The following is an 18,548-nucleotide window of genomic DNA, read 5'->3' as shown; positions in this document are numbered from 1 at the left end:
TCAACTGATATAAGGCAGTGGACCTGTGATGACAGTAGAGTACAGTAAACCTCACTTATAAGGAACTCGGATATAAGGAACACTCGGTTATAAGGAACAGTTTTCATTTCCCCGATTTAATTCCTTCTTTATTCAATGTAAAAATCCTCGGTTATAGGGAACTCGGTTATAAGGAACACTCTGTTATAAGGAACACTTTTTCTAGTCCCAAGGTACGAAATTCAATGGAAACCCCTCGGTCATAGCGAACAGACATAAAGAATAAAAAATTATTGAAAACTGGAAATAAACAGGAGAATTGCTGATGACGTCAGAGTAATGTCGGCACTTTTACGCGCTTTTATGCACATGAATAAACACATATTATTTCATTTCTATGATCTTTAGTTTGTTTTATTTCACAGATATGTTTAAAAGAAAATAAATAATATCATCATTAATTTATATTTACTCGAGATTATGTTTGAGAGCTACATGTATAAGGTATTTCATGATAACAATACTGAATGAAAATAAGTCGTGGACACAGTCATGTCATACTATCCTAAATAAATTTGTTAATTACGCGTGATTAACAATGGCAAACAGTCCAGTTTACCAAATTTTCAATTGTAAAAATTATATCAGGTGCTAAAATGGACAATAGCAAAACTATAGGTATAATTTACACTTTAGTCGGTATGTATGGCGCCGTTGTCTAGTCGTAATGCACTGTATGTCATAAACACCCTACTTTTAAATTTTAATTGGTAGTCTAATTTAACATTTTTAGCTCATCTGATTTTTTGAAAAAAAATGATGAGTTATTGTCATCACTTGAGCGGTTGTCGGCGTCGGCGTCGGCGTTGCCTGGTTAAGTTTTATGTTTAGGTCAGCTTTTCTCCTAAACTATCAAAGCTATTGCTTTGAAACTTGGAATACTTGTTCACCATCATAAGCTGACCCTGTATAGCAAGAAACATAACTCCATCTTGCTTTTTGCAAGATTTATGGCCCCTTTTGTACTTGAAATTATCAGATTTCTTGGTTAAGTTTTATGTTTAGGTCAACTTTTCTCCTAAACTATCAAAGCTTTTGCTTTGAAACTTGGAATACTTGTTCACCATCATAAGCAGACCCTGTACATCAAGAAACATAACTCCATCTTGCTTTTTGCAAGAATTATTGCCCTTTTGGACTTAGAAATTCAGTTTTCTTGGTTAAGTTTTATGTTTAGGTCAGCTTTTATCCCAAACTATCAAAGCTATTCCTTTAAAACTTGCAACACTTGTTCACCATCATAAGCTGACCCTTTTACAGCAAGAAACATAACTCCATCCTGCTTTTTGCAAGATTTATGGCCCCTTTTGGACTTAGAAAATATCAGATTTCTTGGTTAAGTTTTATGTTTAGGTCTACTTTTTCTCTTAAACTATCAAAGCTATTGCTTTAAAACTTGCAACTCTTGTTCACCATCATAAGCTGACCCTGTACAGCAAGCAACATAACTCCATCCTGCTTTTTGCAATAATTATTGCCCCTTTTGGACTTAGAAAATCATTTTCTTGGTTGAATATTATGTTTAAAAAACTTTTCTCATAAACTATCAAAGCTATTGCTTTAAAACTTGCAACAGTTTTTCACCATCATAAGTGGACACTGTACATCAAGAAACATAACTCTATCCTGCTTTTTGCAAGAGTGATGGCCCTTTTTAGACTTAGAAAATCATGGGTAGGACAATATTTCTATTATACAAAAAAAATCAGATGAGCGTCAGCACCCGCAAGGCGGTGCTCTTGTTATATTAAATTATTAATTATTTGAACATTTATTTTATATTAGCATTGATTCCTATTCACATAACATGCTGCCGGGTAAGGTAAGGGCTGCAACATATCTTATAATCATAATGTAGTGCTCTCCTAAAAAGAAGATAGAAATAGCCGACAACAATAAACACAAATCACGTCATTCTTACCGACATACATTTTGGCTTAGTTTAGGTTTAAACACCGTGTTTCAACGCTATTTCAGTCATATACACGCAGTCAGTTTATCTTACCATCTCTCTAGAGGACCGGTACTAGACTCACAACTTTCTCACATAAAGATTCATGGTCGACCCGGGGCCCTTTTCAAACGTCAGTCAGATAGTGTTTGCTATACAAATTGTGTTCATTATACAAACCTCGGTTACAAGGAATTAGTTCGCTATACGGATATAAGGAACCTCGGTTATAAGGAACAATTTTTAGAGGTCCCAAGCTGTTCCTTATAAGCGAGGTTTACTGTATCAGTATTTTCTTGTGTTTACACAATCTTCTGTCATTATGACATTCTTTTGGCATAAATATAGTTCATACAAGTTCATGGTTTCCTGTAGTGACTGGGATAATGAAAAAGTCATGTTCAGACTGTAATAGAACAGAGACTGAATTCTTTACAGTAAAATTGTAAATTTAACCTCTGTAGCAAAGCGTCTGCCCTCATGATCAGTGTGTCCACATGTGTAGTGCAGATATGTTAATTTTTCAGTTCTTTATAAATATACCTTCAAATCCACATTTGAAATATAAAGCTGTTAAAGATAAGATGTATCAGATGGTAAGTAATTACACTACGCTCACAAAATATCTACAAGTCTTCCATGTCTGGTAGTGTGTTTGAATGATAAATTGATGGAAAAAATAATCAGTTACAATTTTCTTTTGTCTCATTTCTCCATTTTGATGTATATAAAATAGGAGATAGTGCATATTAATTTAGCAATAATATTAATTTTGTTTGTAGAGCGAAGCAAGCTAGAAGTGTGTACCAGGAGTTCAGACAAACTGCAAGAGGTGAGTGATAGAGTTCAGAGGTCGAAGGCATATATGAATATTTGATTTGTGCCTACATCCAGTGATCATATTGGTCAATGTTTAACGTCTGAAACTTAAACTTTAAAATGCTAAGTTTTCATTTCTTTTGAAGCATTGTCAGTAATGTATAGATTGCAAGGAAATTTGCAGGAATCTTCTCTCAACAACGAATGATAACTCTGCAAAATTTCAGCAGTTTGAATATGCTGTAGACAAAGTTATGGCCAATAGAATATTTGCTGCTTTAACCCTAATCATGCTGGACACAACTGCTTCTGCCTTTGTGACCAGTGTAGATCATGATCAGCCTGCTCATCCGTGCAGTCTTATCATGATCTGCACTGTTTCCATTTTAACAGTAAATAGTATTGTCCATATTGAAACATTGACAGGTTCATTATAGAAATTTAGCAGGGTAAGGCTTAAGAGATTAAGTCTAAGTTTCAGACTTAAAACTTAGATCAGGGCCTCCGTGGCCGAGTGGTTAAGGTCGCTGATTTCAAATCACTTGCCCGACATCGATGTGGGTTCGAGCCTCACTCGGGGCATTGAATTCTTCATGTGAGGAAGCCATCCAGCTGGCTTACGGAAGGTCGGTGGTTCTACCCAGGTGCCAGCTTGTGATGAAATAATGCACGGAGGGGCACCTGGGGTCTTCCTCCACCATTAAAGCTGGAAAGTCACCATATGACCTATCATGTGTCGGTGTGACGTTAAATCCAACAAAAAAATAAATAAATAAATAAAACTTAGATCAATATGAAAGTTTGTCCTGATCATTTGTACAGTAATTGAAATAAGACAAAAGTTAAAGATATGGCAGAAAATATTACTATTATAGTGACTTATTATTGTTTAGTTATTAGTGTATTTTGGAGTTGCAGTCGGACCGAGCTTATAATGCAGATGTTTTAAACTTCTAAACCATCTCGTTAATGACTTTTCTGTTGTACCGTCACTGCATCAGCCTCTGTTTAGAGGAAATAATTTGTAACTGTTATAAACTTGCTGTTGATAGTAACAGTATCTAATACATGTAATTGCAGGCTATCTGTATTGAGAGTATAATTATTCTGAGTAAGGATAATGTGTATTAGATTTATGTCAGTTCCGAAATCTATGATCTAACCTAAAGGTGTCTGTCAGAAACTCATGACAAAAGTTGCAGATTTGTCTCACAATACACTGTGTTAAACTAGCATAACTCCTGTGTGAATATTAGCACAATGAAAGCTGAGCTGTTGTTACGTTTTAAGACCACTTCTTTGTAAAAACCAGACCTGGGGCATCATTAGGAGGCCTAGAGGAGGTTATGCTAGTTCAAAACAGTGTTGTATATTAGACAGCATTATCACTAAAAGTAAACCAGCTGTAAACTTTGCATACTTTGCATCTCAGATATGACTGAAGTCTAGTCTACCAAATCTTAAAGTAAATGCTGCATAAAATTACCTAATCTACAGAAAGTGATTAGGTTAAATTCCAAGTTTGGATTTTTGAGCTTAAGGAGGTAAGTTACCTTGTTACCAGGGTAAATACAAATTAGTTGAACTGCAGCAATTTTTTTATTTCGTGTAATATGATGTTTTAACTGCTACAATCTCAATTTCATTTATCTCTGTCCCTTCAAGTTCCATTTTTATCCACGTTTGAAAAACATGACCCTCCAAAGGTATTTTATATTGAAAGAAGGAAAATATGGATATTTAACACTTTTCAGTGTATTTTAGTTTCATTGATATCTGTTGAAGTCTGCAAAATTGATAATTTTACTAGTATGCGCATTAGCTTTCTAGTATAAGCTTAAATTGTATATGTCGCAGGGCTCGTGTTTTCATGGTAATGCATTTTCTCTCAGTTTTAAACAACTATGTATAAAAACAGGGTTTTTGATGGCTTCGGTGCCATTCTGTTAATGACCAACATGGAATATTTGGATAATGTTATTAGCAAAATACCAAGCACTTTACATGGTACCCTATTTTTCTTAAAAGTTTAAAGTAACCATGGCAACAGAGATGTTTAAAATAGCTTATATATTGCTTTTTGTCGTAATTTCTTATAATTTAATATTGAATAAAATTATCTTTCTTGTTAATGTAGCTTTAAAACATATTATTTCTAACGTAAGTTATATTTTCGTGTTATTTGCATTTATTTAAACAAATTTCACAGCTTAAAATACTTACAGCAGTACCCTTTGTCTGGCATTTTTCATGGGAAAATTGTTCAGCATGCTGCTATAATTATAGACCAGTGTCAACGCTTTTGAATTTTACATTTAGATATATTGGTCACAGACTTTGTTTCCATGGTAACGTCAGTTCAAGAAAGCACAATTTTCTGCTGAAATTTGAACAATTTTAGAGCTTAGTTTTAGTATATAAGTAACAAATTATCAACGGAAACTGAAAAATAGGTATTACAAATCAAACTGCCAGTTTTTTTTATTTGAAAATGACTGTAACAAGTAACCTTTCAACTTAACAATATTCCAAATAACATTGGTTACCATCATCCATTTTCTTACATTCCGCATTAACATTTCAATATAACTACATAAAAGAAACAAAATATTGATTATTATTCAGAGCAAAAGACTGATAATGGCTGTTTGAAAATAATTCAAATAAAGAAAATGCACAGAATTACGTACTTTCAAAATAAAAGCTATTAATTTTGCACGGTAACTGACACATAAAGTCACGATGTCAATGACGTCATTTTAAGGCAACATGTTTTAAAGCGTTTCTGCGACAATTATTCATTTTTTCTGCATTATTAAACCATAAAGCATCAGATCGGAGACAGGTTTATGTTTTTTTTCCAGAAGAATGGATATACAAACACATTTAGTTTGTCGTAAACGTCGTTGTAAATCGTCACGTTAGCTTCCGGTTGAACATGCGCACATACAATATTAAGGTAACCTACCTCCTTAAAACTAAATATAAAGGTTTCTTGATAATGGCATTGCATAGTGTTTAAACAATTTTCTGTTTCCTTGTTAGAGAATAGAGATGCTGTGAAAGATCAGAAACCAATGGTGTCTGTCGTTGTGAAGTGTGTGTTATGGAGAGACAAGAAACTGCCTGATTTATATGCTCACCTAGGGTAAGTGCTGAAGTACAGGCAATCTAAAGAGAAAAGAACAACCAGATCAGAAGAAAAAAGCAGTGCATTTGCAATGTCAAGTCAGTGTTTAACTGAATTTTGCAATTCAGCTGTCTTGTGACAAAATACAAAAATTACAAGAAGCTCTCTTAATCAAGGTTTTTGTAACATAGAAGCCTTAAAAACTTACATGACCATTCCAAAAGTCGTCCACCATGTTACTTTCAGACATTTTTTACTAGCCAAAAGCAGAGATTTTGTTTCTAGATGTTATTGTTTTAAACTTTTATCAAAAATTAAAATGTTAAAGGCTTTTAAGTACGGTGTTCCATTTGGACCATCAACATTTTTATTTCTGAACCCCTTATCTTAAAAATTAAAATCATGAAACTATGATGATGAAAATTAAAAACACGATGGTGAAACTAAATTATGATGGTGTGGATCGAAATCATGAAAACACTATGATGAAAATGTGCTAGCATGGTTTCATGTTTTCTTCATCATGGTTTCGACTTTCATCATATTAGTTTCGTGATTTCAACTTCCTAGATACGGGGCTCAGGAAAATAAAATCTTGATGGTCCAAATGGAACACGATATTTTAAGTCTTTACCCAGCTATCATGATGGTGTCGACTGCAGGTGAGAATAATAACCTCACTTGATGCAGTCTGGTGAGATTGGGAGCCACAGTTTTCTAACATTGTTTGTATGATGAGAGAACTTCGTTGAACATCACAAAGAAATTAAAACTTTAGTATTGATAATCATTAATCAATATGAAGAAGTTTGTTGTATCCTGCCAGAAAGTGACTATTAAAGTAGTTTACATCCTTGAGGTGAAATTTTCAGAAAAATCGGGGCATGTAAAGCAGACGTGTACACGTTACTGCCACAAGTAGAGGAATGTTTACAACAGATACAGAGTAATTCTAGGAAGCTGTTAGACTACCAGAAGCAAAGACAAACTGCCATATGGAAGCTGCTAGAAATAACTGTGAGTGATTGTTTTATCAATGGTTGCCCTGAAATCTTCAGAATACCAAATAGTCATCAGCTTTATCAGTTTTAATTATTGACTGCTCCCCATCTCCTCTCAATCCTGTTCAAAGAAAAGACGGACTTACAAACGGACAGATGAAAGGACAGCAGCAGTGCTGTATGCCCCCACATAAATCTTCACTTTTTGAAGGAATGGATTCAGAGTTGCTCAGATTTACAACCTTATCTGAATAAAATTTACTTCAAACTTTTAGATGAACATCCTTCAGGTGAAGATGGTCTGTATTAAAAACTTTGCTATTTAGAGGATGGTGCAGTATGTGGGGGGTATCCATTCCCCAATGGACACAATTCTAGTTTTGCTAGTTCCCCAGGTTTTGTGTGCTAGATTCTCAGGTTTTGTCTGTTAGATTCGCAGTTTTTGTCTGCTAGATCCCTAGGTTTTCTCTACCAGATACCTATGTTTTGTTAGCTACATTCTCAGGATTAACCTCCTATATTCTTAGGTTTTATGCATTAGATCTCTAATGTTTTGTTCGCCAGATAGCTAGATTTTGTCTGGTAAATTCTTAGGATCCTTCTTGACATAAAATGATTGCAGTGCAGGAATAAAAGGTCCAGGAACATAACTTTGATTTTGTGTAGCCTAAGGGAGAAACAAAAAATTAACGGAACTTACATTTCGATGGCTTAGTGCAGCATGGTCGTCACTTGATTTTTTTACCAAATACACTTTTTTACATAATTTGCCTTATTTAACATAAATACATCACTTGTTAATATATCTAAATCACATTCCTAAAATTAAAGTGAAAAAAGTAAAATTGTCAAAAGGTTGTATCTCAGAAGACACTTTCAGTCAGTGCAACATAGTCGTAACTCAACATACGTCTTTGTTGCACAGAGTTAGTATGCCATTTTACTTTGAAATTTCTGTGCAACATGGTTGTAACTCACATTAAAGTGAGTAATATTACAATAGTTAAATGATAAATAAGGATGATTTTTGCTTTTAAACATCTTAGAAAATGGTATAATACTATAAAACTAATATTGTTACCATAGTGGTGTTAAGAATGCATTGACCCATATTTAGGACTTTTCCAGAACACTTATTCTGTTAGAAAATTACTGTGTTAACTATTTCTCAGCAAAAGTTCTTCCAAACTCAGTATTTTTTAGCATCAGAAGCCCTATTCATAATGTCCTGACTTAATTTTAAGGGGAAAAAATGCACCTTTTTATACTTGTAATTACAACTATTTTGGAAAACAAATAATATTTTCTCAAAATGTAGACCCAAAACTGCACCAGAGGCCACCATTTCATGCCTGTATAAATTTCCAAATGTCCAGGAGGGGAGATGCCCCTGAGCCCATAACAGGAGGGAAGTCTCCAACACCACAGTGTGGTGGCAGACATATTTACTCCTGTCTGTCCATCTGTCACAAATCTTGTCTGCACTCTTAAGTTGAACATTTCTCATCCAATCTTCACCAAACTTGAACAAAATGTGATTGCCAATAAGTCCTCGGCCAAGTTAGATAACTAGCCAAATTGGCCCAGGCACTTCGAAATTATGGCCTTGAGACATTATTTTTGATAATCAAAGCACTGAAAGTCTGATTGGGTTGTATCAAACAGGGATCAAATTTAACAACATTTTCTACTAGCTGAAATTAGCTAGTGCCTTTTTTGTTCACTAGCTAAAACGAAAAGTTACCAGTTAAAGTTAAACAATAATATTTAATTACTTTATTTGTATTTTATTGGCCAAAACTTACTAACTGATTAATCTCTTTAAGTAGCCAGTAGCAAACAAAAATATTTTCTATTAGCTTAAAATATCTAGTGGCATTTTTATCCACTAACCAGCTAAAGTCAGTGCCTTCCAAGTTAACTTAATGCAAGCTACAATGGCATGAGTTTTGTTGAACAATTAAATATCATTTATAAACATAAAATGATAACATGTGTTCCTTTCATGAAGAAAAAATGTGTACCTGCAAAACAAACTATTAAAGCTCTGAAGACATTTGCTTGGTATATTATAATTATTGACTAGCTAAAATTAGCTAGTACATTCCAAGCCCTCTAGCTATTCTAAAATTTCACTAGCATTTAGCTTGTATGCTTGTCTAAATTTTAACCCTGATCAAAGCACTGAAAGTCTGATTGGGTTGTTTTTGATAATCAAAGCACTGAAAGTCTGATTGGGAATTACGAATATCAAAGGAGTAAGGTTTATGCTCGAACATTTCTCATGCTATCTTATGCTACTATTCAGATGATTAGGCAGTTGTGGGAGACATGTGCTTTTCTCAAAAGCAGCTCTAGTTTCATACCTAAATTAAAAAAAATCCAGGGAAGACCCTGCCCCCTGACCCCCCTCCCCAAATCAGAAGGAGGTATCCCCTGCAGTACTTCAAAATTTAGACCCAAAAATGCACATGATGCAACCATTCCATACCTAAATTTCAGAAATTTCCTGAGGAGAGCCCCCCCCACCTGACTTGAGTCTCACTAACAGGAGGGAGGTCTACCCTCTTGTACCACAAAATTTAGACCAAAAAATGCACCAGAAGCCACTATGTATACCTATATTTATCTGGTATAATAATAATATATTTCAAAAATTTCTAAGGGAAACCCTCTGAAACCCTTCTCTACCTTTGTATTCCCTTTTCTACCTTTATATTTAAACCTAATTGCACCAGAGGCCACCGTTTCATACCTATATTTAAAAAAATCCAGGGGGAGATCCCCCTGATCCCCTTAACAGAAGGGAGGTATCCCATCATGTACCTCAAAGTTGTGACCCAAAATGGCACCAGAGGCTTCCACTTTATACCTATATTTCAAAAATGCCCAGAGGGAGACTTCCCTGATCCACCTAACAGGAGGTGGGGATGCTCTTAATACCTGACAATTGAGACAAAAAAATGCACCAGAGGCTGCCATTTCCTAGTATTATATATATTTCAAAATTTTCCAGGAACAGACCATACTGGTATTCAGATTTCACATCAGGTGTGTGGCATCATTTTTTTTTTTTTTTTTTTTTGGTTGGGTTTAACGTTGCACAGACACATTTTAGGTCATATGGCATATGGCGATTTTCCAGCTTTGATGGTGGAGGAAGACCCCATGTGCCCCTCCGTGCATTATTTCATCACGAGCGGGCACCTGGGTAGAACCACTGACCTTCCATAAGCCAGCTGGATGGCTTCCTCACATAAAGAATTCAACACCCCGAGTGAGGCTCGAACCCACATCGATGAGGGGCAAGTGATTTGAAGTCAGCGACCTTAAACACTCGGCCACGGAGGCCCCCGGCATCATTTTTGATGTTAGTTTCATGTGACACTGTTGTAGTGTTTATCATGTTCTTTAATTATGACATCTTTAGTTTCACTCAAGCTTAAGAGCAAATTTATACCATTGATAATTGTTTAGGCGTAGATTTTTATGTAATAAAAAGACTTTCAGACTTGTATTGAGAAGCATGCACAATGTTCTTTTGCAGAATAGTATTGTGCTCCTGGGGCATGCATTATTTATGCTGCAGAACCAGTGCATATTTCTTGATGAAAATCTAATAACATAGAAATATTCAAATACCCTATAACTTAAAGGCTCATAATGCCTATATTCTATAAAGTATGCAAATATCTTGTACTTTAAAGGCACTCAGGGTCTACATACTGTAAAATATTCTAGTACCTTGGGCCAGTCAAGCTCTTATTGTCTATTTACTGTAAAATACTGAAATAACTTTGACCTTAAAGGCTCTCAGTGCCTATACTCAGTAAAATATGCAAATATCTTGGACCAGTCAAGCTCTTATTGTCTTACTGTACAATACTGAAATAATTTTGACCACAGAGGCTCTCAGTGCCTATACTCAGTAAAATATGCAAATACCTTGGACCAGTTCAGCTCTTATTTTCTATTTACTGTAAAATACTGAAATAACTTTGACAATAAAAGCTCTCAGTGCCTGTGCTCAGTAAAATATGCAAATACCTTGGACCAATCGAGAATGTATTGTCTATTTACTGTAAAATACTGAAATAACTTTGACTATAAAGGCTCTCAGTGCCTATATTCAGTAAAATATGCAAATATCTTGGACCAGTCAAGCTCTTACTGTCTATTTACTGTAAAATACTTTTAAATAATTTAAAATGTGTTTTTGTAGTGTACATTTTTGTTTCTACATATTATATGATTTTTTGACATTTTTTGCGACTAAAACAAGTCAATGAAAGTACAGATAAAGATAAATGGATATGCTTAAAAATATTGAATAAATAGTCTTTTGAATAAACATCTGTGTTATGAATTATCTCCAATAATTTATTTGTTATGTTTTAGTTACGACTTTGTTGCACTAAGTTTTTTACCAAATTTCCACACATTTCAGCACAACATGGTCGTAACTGGAAAACTTTCAGATAACTCCTCAGTGAACATTTTTTTGACATTTTTTCCCATAGTATTGTAGTTATTGCTGTTATTTGATAAAAATAATATAGATTGTATTGTTTTTCATTACATCATTTAAATACAAAAGGTTTTTTGCTTCTCTTGTAAAGTTTTCAAAAACTGAGTTACGTCCGTGTTGCACTGACCCATCGATTTGTTGTATGTTGCTTGTAACTCTGCAACTACATTCACATTTTAGGTAAGAGTGTTGGTCTACGGATCGGGGGTCGTAAGTTCGATCCTCGGGCGGGGCGTATGTTCTCCATGACTATTTGATAAACGACATTGTGTCTGAAATCATTAGTCTTCCACCTCTGATTCATGTGGGGAAGTTGGCAGTTACTTGCGGAGAACAGGTTTGTACTGGTACAGAATCCAGGAAGACTGGTTAGGTTAACTGCCGGCGGTTACATGACTGAATTACTGTTGAAAAACGGCGTTAAACCCAAAACAAACAAAACAAAACATTTTCTCTGGTAGCTCACTCACAAAATAATGAAGAACTTACTGTGATGATAGAGATGTTACCTTGGATGCTATATTGTACTCGTACCGATTACAAATGTGACATTGTACCTCCATGTTTTCAAATTTCTACCTGTCTGTATTTAAATTTTTTGGGATGTTTTATTACATAGCTGCATTTTAGCATATTCAGAAGGGCCTAGGTTAAATGTTTAGCAAGTGATAGTCAACTGACCAAAGTATATCTATAAAAGTTCTTACTGATCTTTTCTACCATGCTTTAGGTTCAGCAAGCTAAAAAATCTCAGCCTCAGTTGCCGTCACCACTCACAGATTCTATGGACGTATCACGCATGGTGGCACCTCAGATGTTGCCTAGCCCAGAATTGTCCACAAGTAATCGTAGTAATGCTGGCACTCCGAGTATGTTACAGTCAGTAATGAGTATGTCATCAAGTGTCGAGTCATTAAAAGCAGTTGAGGATTCAAGGGCAACATCAAAAAAGTAAGTGCTGTACATTTCTTGCCCTTTTTGATAAAACTACCCTTTTCTAACTGTATCTGCAGTATCTTGTGCATTTACATTTCTTTAGTGGTTGTGCCCTCCTAACAGCTGCTCTTACGAGTCTATTGCTGTTCACATTTTACAGTGAAAACAAACTGAAAGTTCTGTTCAGTATGACGTACATCTTCTTTTTAAGGTCATGCAAAATGTATACTAAACATATTTTACGCAAGATGGTGCACTGATCAGCACCCTCTTGATCTGCCTTTGAAATGAATAAGCTTTGTGACTAAGTCAAATAATGTTCTACTTTTGTGTTAGTTATGTTTTTTGATGCATTGACAGGTTTGAAGAGACTTTAGGGAGCTTTATGGACGAGCATGAAAATTTCACAACACTGATAAGTGACCTTGACCTCTCTGGAGTAGGAAATTCAGCAAATACTTGATGTCTGCTGTGTAAAGATAAGAGTTCGAAATAAATTTCTGTTGGTGGTGTAAGCTGCTGGTGTTCTATGGGTCTTGATTATCACAGATACTGGCAGTTTGCAGGAACAAATCAACATACTTGTATCAGTATTGTTAATTCTGTGAAAGAGCTAAATAAAAACCAGTTTTACAAGGGAATATGACTGAGATATCTACTGAATGAACTATGTATGGATATAAGTTCTATAGAAATTGAGCTATGTAAATTTGTTATCATCACAGTGTTGTAAGATGTGTGGATGATGCAATAAACCGGTGAGCTCTTTCGCAAACTCATTTTAAGTAGAAAGGAAATGTTCACTGATATAAGTGAAGAGTGCTATTTATACGACACCTGAATTGAAAAGGTTATTACATGTATATTAGATTTTTTCTTAACTCTTGACTGCAACTAAAGTTTGTTAAACAAATGTGCAAAAGCTCATGATTTTAATACGTGTTGTGTAGTCGTTTTTGTTATTGTACAATACAGAAAAACTTTATTTTATACAAAAATATTGACTGAATGTATGAGAGCACTGTTGAGGTTTTTCAAACTGTACTTGAATTTTTTGTTGAAGCTGCAGAATATTTCAGCCATACCGTAATAACATTTCACCTAATATACTTTCAAGGAAAAACTGGTTTGCTGGTAAATTCAACAGCCTTCAACAAAGTTCCTTCAAAATAAAACAGTTGTTTGTCGTACAATCTGGAAATAAGATTCAGATCACTTTGAGAATGTCAGTATGATCATCATTTCAGCTATAGTTAATTCCATAATTGTTATTAAGTAGTTGTTTGTAGCTGGCATCCAATTTCTGGATCAACATAAAAAGAAGCACATATATTCTTAATTTTTTATTTCAGTTAAAAAAAAGTACTTATGCTTGTTGTTTTATAACTTCTGACCTTTGACAGCTGGACAGTGTTGAGAATTTGTTAGCATGACCTGCATTATAAAACAATAGTTATATGATTCACCATTAATATACATCATGTGCGTTTGTTTTTAGCCAATGAATATTCCTTCAAAACTCATTGTTAGTGCAGTATTGTGTTATCTAAGTTATAAATGTACATCAGAAAACTGCCAACTTAACTTTCTGTCAGGAGCTTTGCCTAGGGTTTGGGGTGGAAATAGCAAGCACAAAAATATCAATATTTCAGGTGTTTTTAAAAATGGTTGTACTACAGTATTATGCAAGTAAGTCATGACTGTTACAAGAGATTTTGATTATGTGTTGTTTATGACTGTAAATTAATGTAAATATTTCATATTTTTATATCAGAATATTTAAGCATTTGTTATTGAGAAGTATTTGAAACTGTGATATGGAAGGGGCTTGCCTCCAGTCATGTGTCACAACATTAATAAAAGTTTATCAGTTAAGGTAGTTCTGTATGTTTGGATCTTCTACAATGTAGAATTTGATTAAACCCAGACTTTTTAAAACTTCAGAATATACTTAGAAAATTCAGCAAATAAAAAAGAAAGGATTGTGTGCTTGATTTTTTGTTAGACTGATTTGAAAAATTAGGACATCAAGCAATTTTTCATAATGGGAATCTGTGGGAAAATCACAACTTTCATAACATTTTGGCAAATAGAATTTTTTCTACAATGTAGATTTTAATGAAACTTCTCAGTCGTAAATAAACATATGGCCTATAATTAATATGGTGAAATAAATTATATAGGTCCGTGTGCTTGTTTTTGAGATTTGCCCATGATTAAAGTGATACACACATCTCAAGCAGGTTTTGAATTATTTACGTGTCAGATATCTTAATATCATATTTTAACTTTAGAAAGATAGTTACGTTGCCATTGTAATAAATTTACTCACGGTTTGCCATTAATTCATAGAATTACTTTCATTTCCGTACACCGAATCCAGGCTTTATACTACATTATCCGGATAGATGATGTTACGCCACTACTTCAGGTTTATCAAACGTGCAGAACTACCTTATATATTAGTCATATTCTGACAGTACAACAAATGCATTAACATTTTGTAAGCAAAACATCCACAGTAGAGGAAAGTTTCTGCTATTTTTCACTATGTATTATGCAGAGAGACTTTCTACATTTTACAGACTGTGAAGTTTTTATTAAAAACAGACAATGTAGAACTCCTTTACAAAAATTATACTTGATTTTAGGTTTTATTTACAATTCACACCAAATGGAAATGGCTCTTAAGTTTCAATATTTTATACATAAATCTGGTAATGTAGATACATATACTGCAAAACCTAATAAATATATAAATTCACAAGTCTGGTTTTTTATACCAATGAAATTTTACTTTTAATTGATGAAAATAATACATTTTGCGCCAGTAATACAATGCCATTAAGAAGCAAGCATTTAAAAAGACAATAAAATAATGTTAAAATGTATTCCTTTGTTATGAATAACATGAAGCTTATGTACTGAAATTTTATTTATTGTATCATAACTAAAATGTGTTCAGTAAGGTACTGAAGGATGAAATAAAGGTTATTGAGAAGCACATGCTTCGTTGTTTTCTGTTACAGTTTATCTGTCTTAAAGACACTTATCCACCACACTCCAGTAATCCTGATATCATTCCAATGAAAACAAGAGCTGTCCATAAGACAGCCAAGCTCGACTATTTGAAATCTTGTCCCAGAAGCAGGAAAATATTACCCAAAAAGGTTAAATATCAAAAGAGTTTTAAGTTCAAAAGGGGACATAATTTGACCAAAATACATGTCAGAGTTATGGGACTTGACCCAGTGAGGTTGGTAATTGATCTAGAAAAAGAAAAAAATAAGTTTCAAATCTATATGCCTTTTAGTAATAGCTGAGTGTACTTGCATGCAAAACTTTAACCAGGATTTTCCAAAAGGGGGCATAATTTGGACAAAATGGAGGTCAGAGTTATGGGACTTGGTGCTATCAACTGGTTTTATAACCCCAAAGACACATGTAAAGTTTCAATTCAATATCTGTATTAGTTTTGGAGATAGTAACTTGCATGTAAAACTTTAACCAGAATTTTGTAAGTCCAAAAGGGGGCATAATTTGCTCAAAATACATGTCAGAGTTATGGGACTTGACCCAGTGAGGTTGGTAATTGATCTAGAAAAAGAAAGAAGAGGGCCATGATGGCCCTATATCGCTCACCTGTTATCATTGCACTTGAGGGCAAGAAGGTCCTCAGAAATAATATCTAAGTCCAAAGGACAGGAACAACAAAGGGAAGAAATTTAACCAAAAAGAAAAAAAAATTCTTACCATCCATGTTGTACCACAGAAAAGTGGTCTCGGTTTTTCCCTATGGCCAATAATAAAAAAGTTACTAAAAATAAGCTATTTATAGTAACTTAAAAGGGAAGTAATTAAAAAAATTTATTGTAAGTGAACAAAAGAAGGATCTGCCAAATAAATCTGATGACATAAATGAAATTTAAGATCCGTATCTTCATTAGTTACGGAGATATACCCATTTTAATTTGAAATAAAGGGAGGTAATTTGACATAAAATCAGTCCATAGTTATCTACCCTGATTGGTTCAGTCCAACTAATGACAATAATGAAATTTCAAATAAGTCCTACAAGTACTTACTGATATAAATCCATTTTGATTACAAACAGGAGAGGTAATCAGATATAAAATAACTCTGGAACCTACAATTGGATCTGATTTGTCATGGAATCCAAGATTTATTGTTGTTGAAGATATTTTGGAAGTTTGTATCAAATAAAACCATAAATGAAGTATCTATATGGCTGCAAAAGCCAAAATAGCCAATTTTGGACCTTTAAAGGGCCATAACTCTGGAACCCATGATGGAATCTGGCCAGTTCAAGAAAGGAACCAAGATCTTGTGGTAATACAAGTTGTGTGCAAGTTTGGTTAAAATCAAATCATAAATGAAGCTGCTATTGTGCAGACAAGGTCAAAAAAGCTAATTTTGGCCCTTTCAGGGGCCATAACTCTGGAACCCATTAAGGATCTGGCCAGTTTAAAAAAGAAACAGAGATCTTATGGTGACACAAGTTTTGTGCAAGTTTGATTAAATTCAAATCATAAATGAAGCTGTTATTGTGCAGACAAGGTCAAAATAGCTAATTTTGGCCCTTTTAGGGGTCATAACTCTGGAACCCATTATGGAATTTCACCAGTTGAAGAAAGGAACCAAGATCTTATGGTGATACATGTTGTTTGCAAGTTTGGTTAAAATAAAATCATAAATGAAACTGCTATTGTGCAGACAAGGTCAAAATAGCTAATTCTGGCCCTTTCAGGGGCCATAACTCTGGAACCCATATTGGAATCTGGGGCCTCCGTGGCCGAGTTGCTCCTCATCGATGTGGGTTCGAGCCTCACTCGGGGCGTTGAATTCTTCATGTGAGGAAGCCATCCAGCTGGCTTACGGAAGGTCGGTGGTTCTACCCAGGTGCCCGCTCGTGATGAAATAATGCACGGAGGGGCACCTAGGGTCTTCCTCCACCATCAAAGCTGGAAAGTCGCCATATGACCTATAATTGTGTCGGTGCGATGTTTAACCCAACAAAACAAAACAAACATATTGGAATCTGGCCAGTTCAAGAAAGGAACGAAGATCTTATGGTGATACAAGTTGTGTGCCAGTTTGGTAAAAATCAAGTTATAAATAAAGCTGCTATTGTGCAGACAAGGTCAAAATAGCTAATTTTGGCCCTTTCAGAGGCCATAACTCTGGAACCCATAATGGGATCTGGCCACTTCAAGAAAGGAACCGAGATCTTATGGTGATACAAGTTGTGTGCAAGTTTGGGTAAAATAAAATCATAAATGAAACCACTATTGTGCAAACAAGAAATTGTTGACGCACGGACACACGAGACAGACGGACTGACGACAGACGAAGGGTGATCACAAAAGCTCACCTTGTCACTATGTGACAGGTGAGCTAATAAAGCTAGAATGTGTCTGTAGGACACAAGGTGTGCCCCCCACTGGTACATTTGTCACAGATAAGGGGCAATAATTCAAATGTTTGCAGTCTGAATGGGATATAGCCTCAACAAACATTTTATGAAAAGGATTCATTATTCTAGGCCATATCCTTTTTGAGCTATGAGCATCATAAAGAAAAAATCCACTATTTTGGCTATTTCAAGGGCCATAACTCTGTAATAAGAACTAAGATTCTCAAAAAGAATGCCAAGTGTGCAAGGTAACATAACGATAAAGACTACAGCAAGGTTTCCTGAATTTACATCTAAGACTTTTTGAGCTAGGCACATAATGATAATTAGGTGAAAAAGTGCATTTTTTTACTATTTCAGGGGCCATAACTTTAAAAATAGGGGGTGGAGCCAGCCAAAAAATTAGAGGTGTGTAAGTTTATATCGTGATAAAGACTTATGCAAGTTTTCAACCATTTATATTAAATACTTTTGAGCTAGGTGTGTCACAAGGTGAAATGTACATTTTTAACTATTTCAGGGGCCATAACTCTAAAAATAGGGGGGCGGATCCAAATGAAAAATAGGAGGTGCCCAAGTTCATATCATGATTAAAACTCATGCAAGGTTTCATGAATCTATATCAAATACTTTTTGAGCTAGGCATGTCACAAGGTGAAAATGTACATTTTTGACTATTTCAGGGGCCATAACTCTGGGTGGAGCCAGAT

General features: G+C 34.7%; 1 protein-coding gene across 1 annotated transcript in view; it reads left to right on the top strand.

The window, feature by feature from the left end:
- Positions 1-15,408, top strand: part of LOC123563603 (inhibitor of nuclear factor kappa-B kinase subunit alpha-like) — a 45,001-nt gene extending 29,593 nt beyond the window's left edge. Inside the window, exons 16-20 of the mRNA XM_045356481.2 lie at positions 2,773-2,822; positions 5,855-5,957; positions 6,812-6,956; positions 12,199-12,419; positions 12,765-15,408. Coding sequence (XP_045212416.2) covers positions 2,773-2,822; positions 5,855-5,957; positions 6,812-6,956; positions 12,199-12,419; positions 12,765-12,867 — 622 coding nt within the window. The 3' untranslated portion in view covers positions 12,868-15,408. The remainder of the gene's footprint in view (positions 1-2,772; positions 2,823-5,854; positions 5,958-6,811; positions 6,957-12,198; positions 12,420-12,764) is intronic.
- Positions 15,409-18,548: the final 3,140 nt, after the last annotated feature.

The sequence above is a fragment of the Mercenaria mercenaria genome, chromosome 2 (genome assembly GCF_021730395.1).
Source record: "Mercenaria mercenaria strain notata chromosome 2, MADL_Memer_1, whole genome shotgun sequence".
In the NCBI taxonomy this organism is placed as follows: domain Eukaryota; kingdom Metazoa; phylum Mollusca; class Bivalvia; order Venerida; family Veneridae; genus Mercenaria; species Mercenaria mercenaria.
This window is presented reverse-complemented; position numbering and strand designations above follow the sequence as displayed.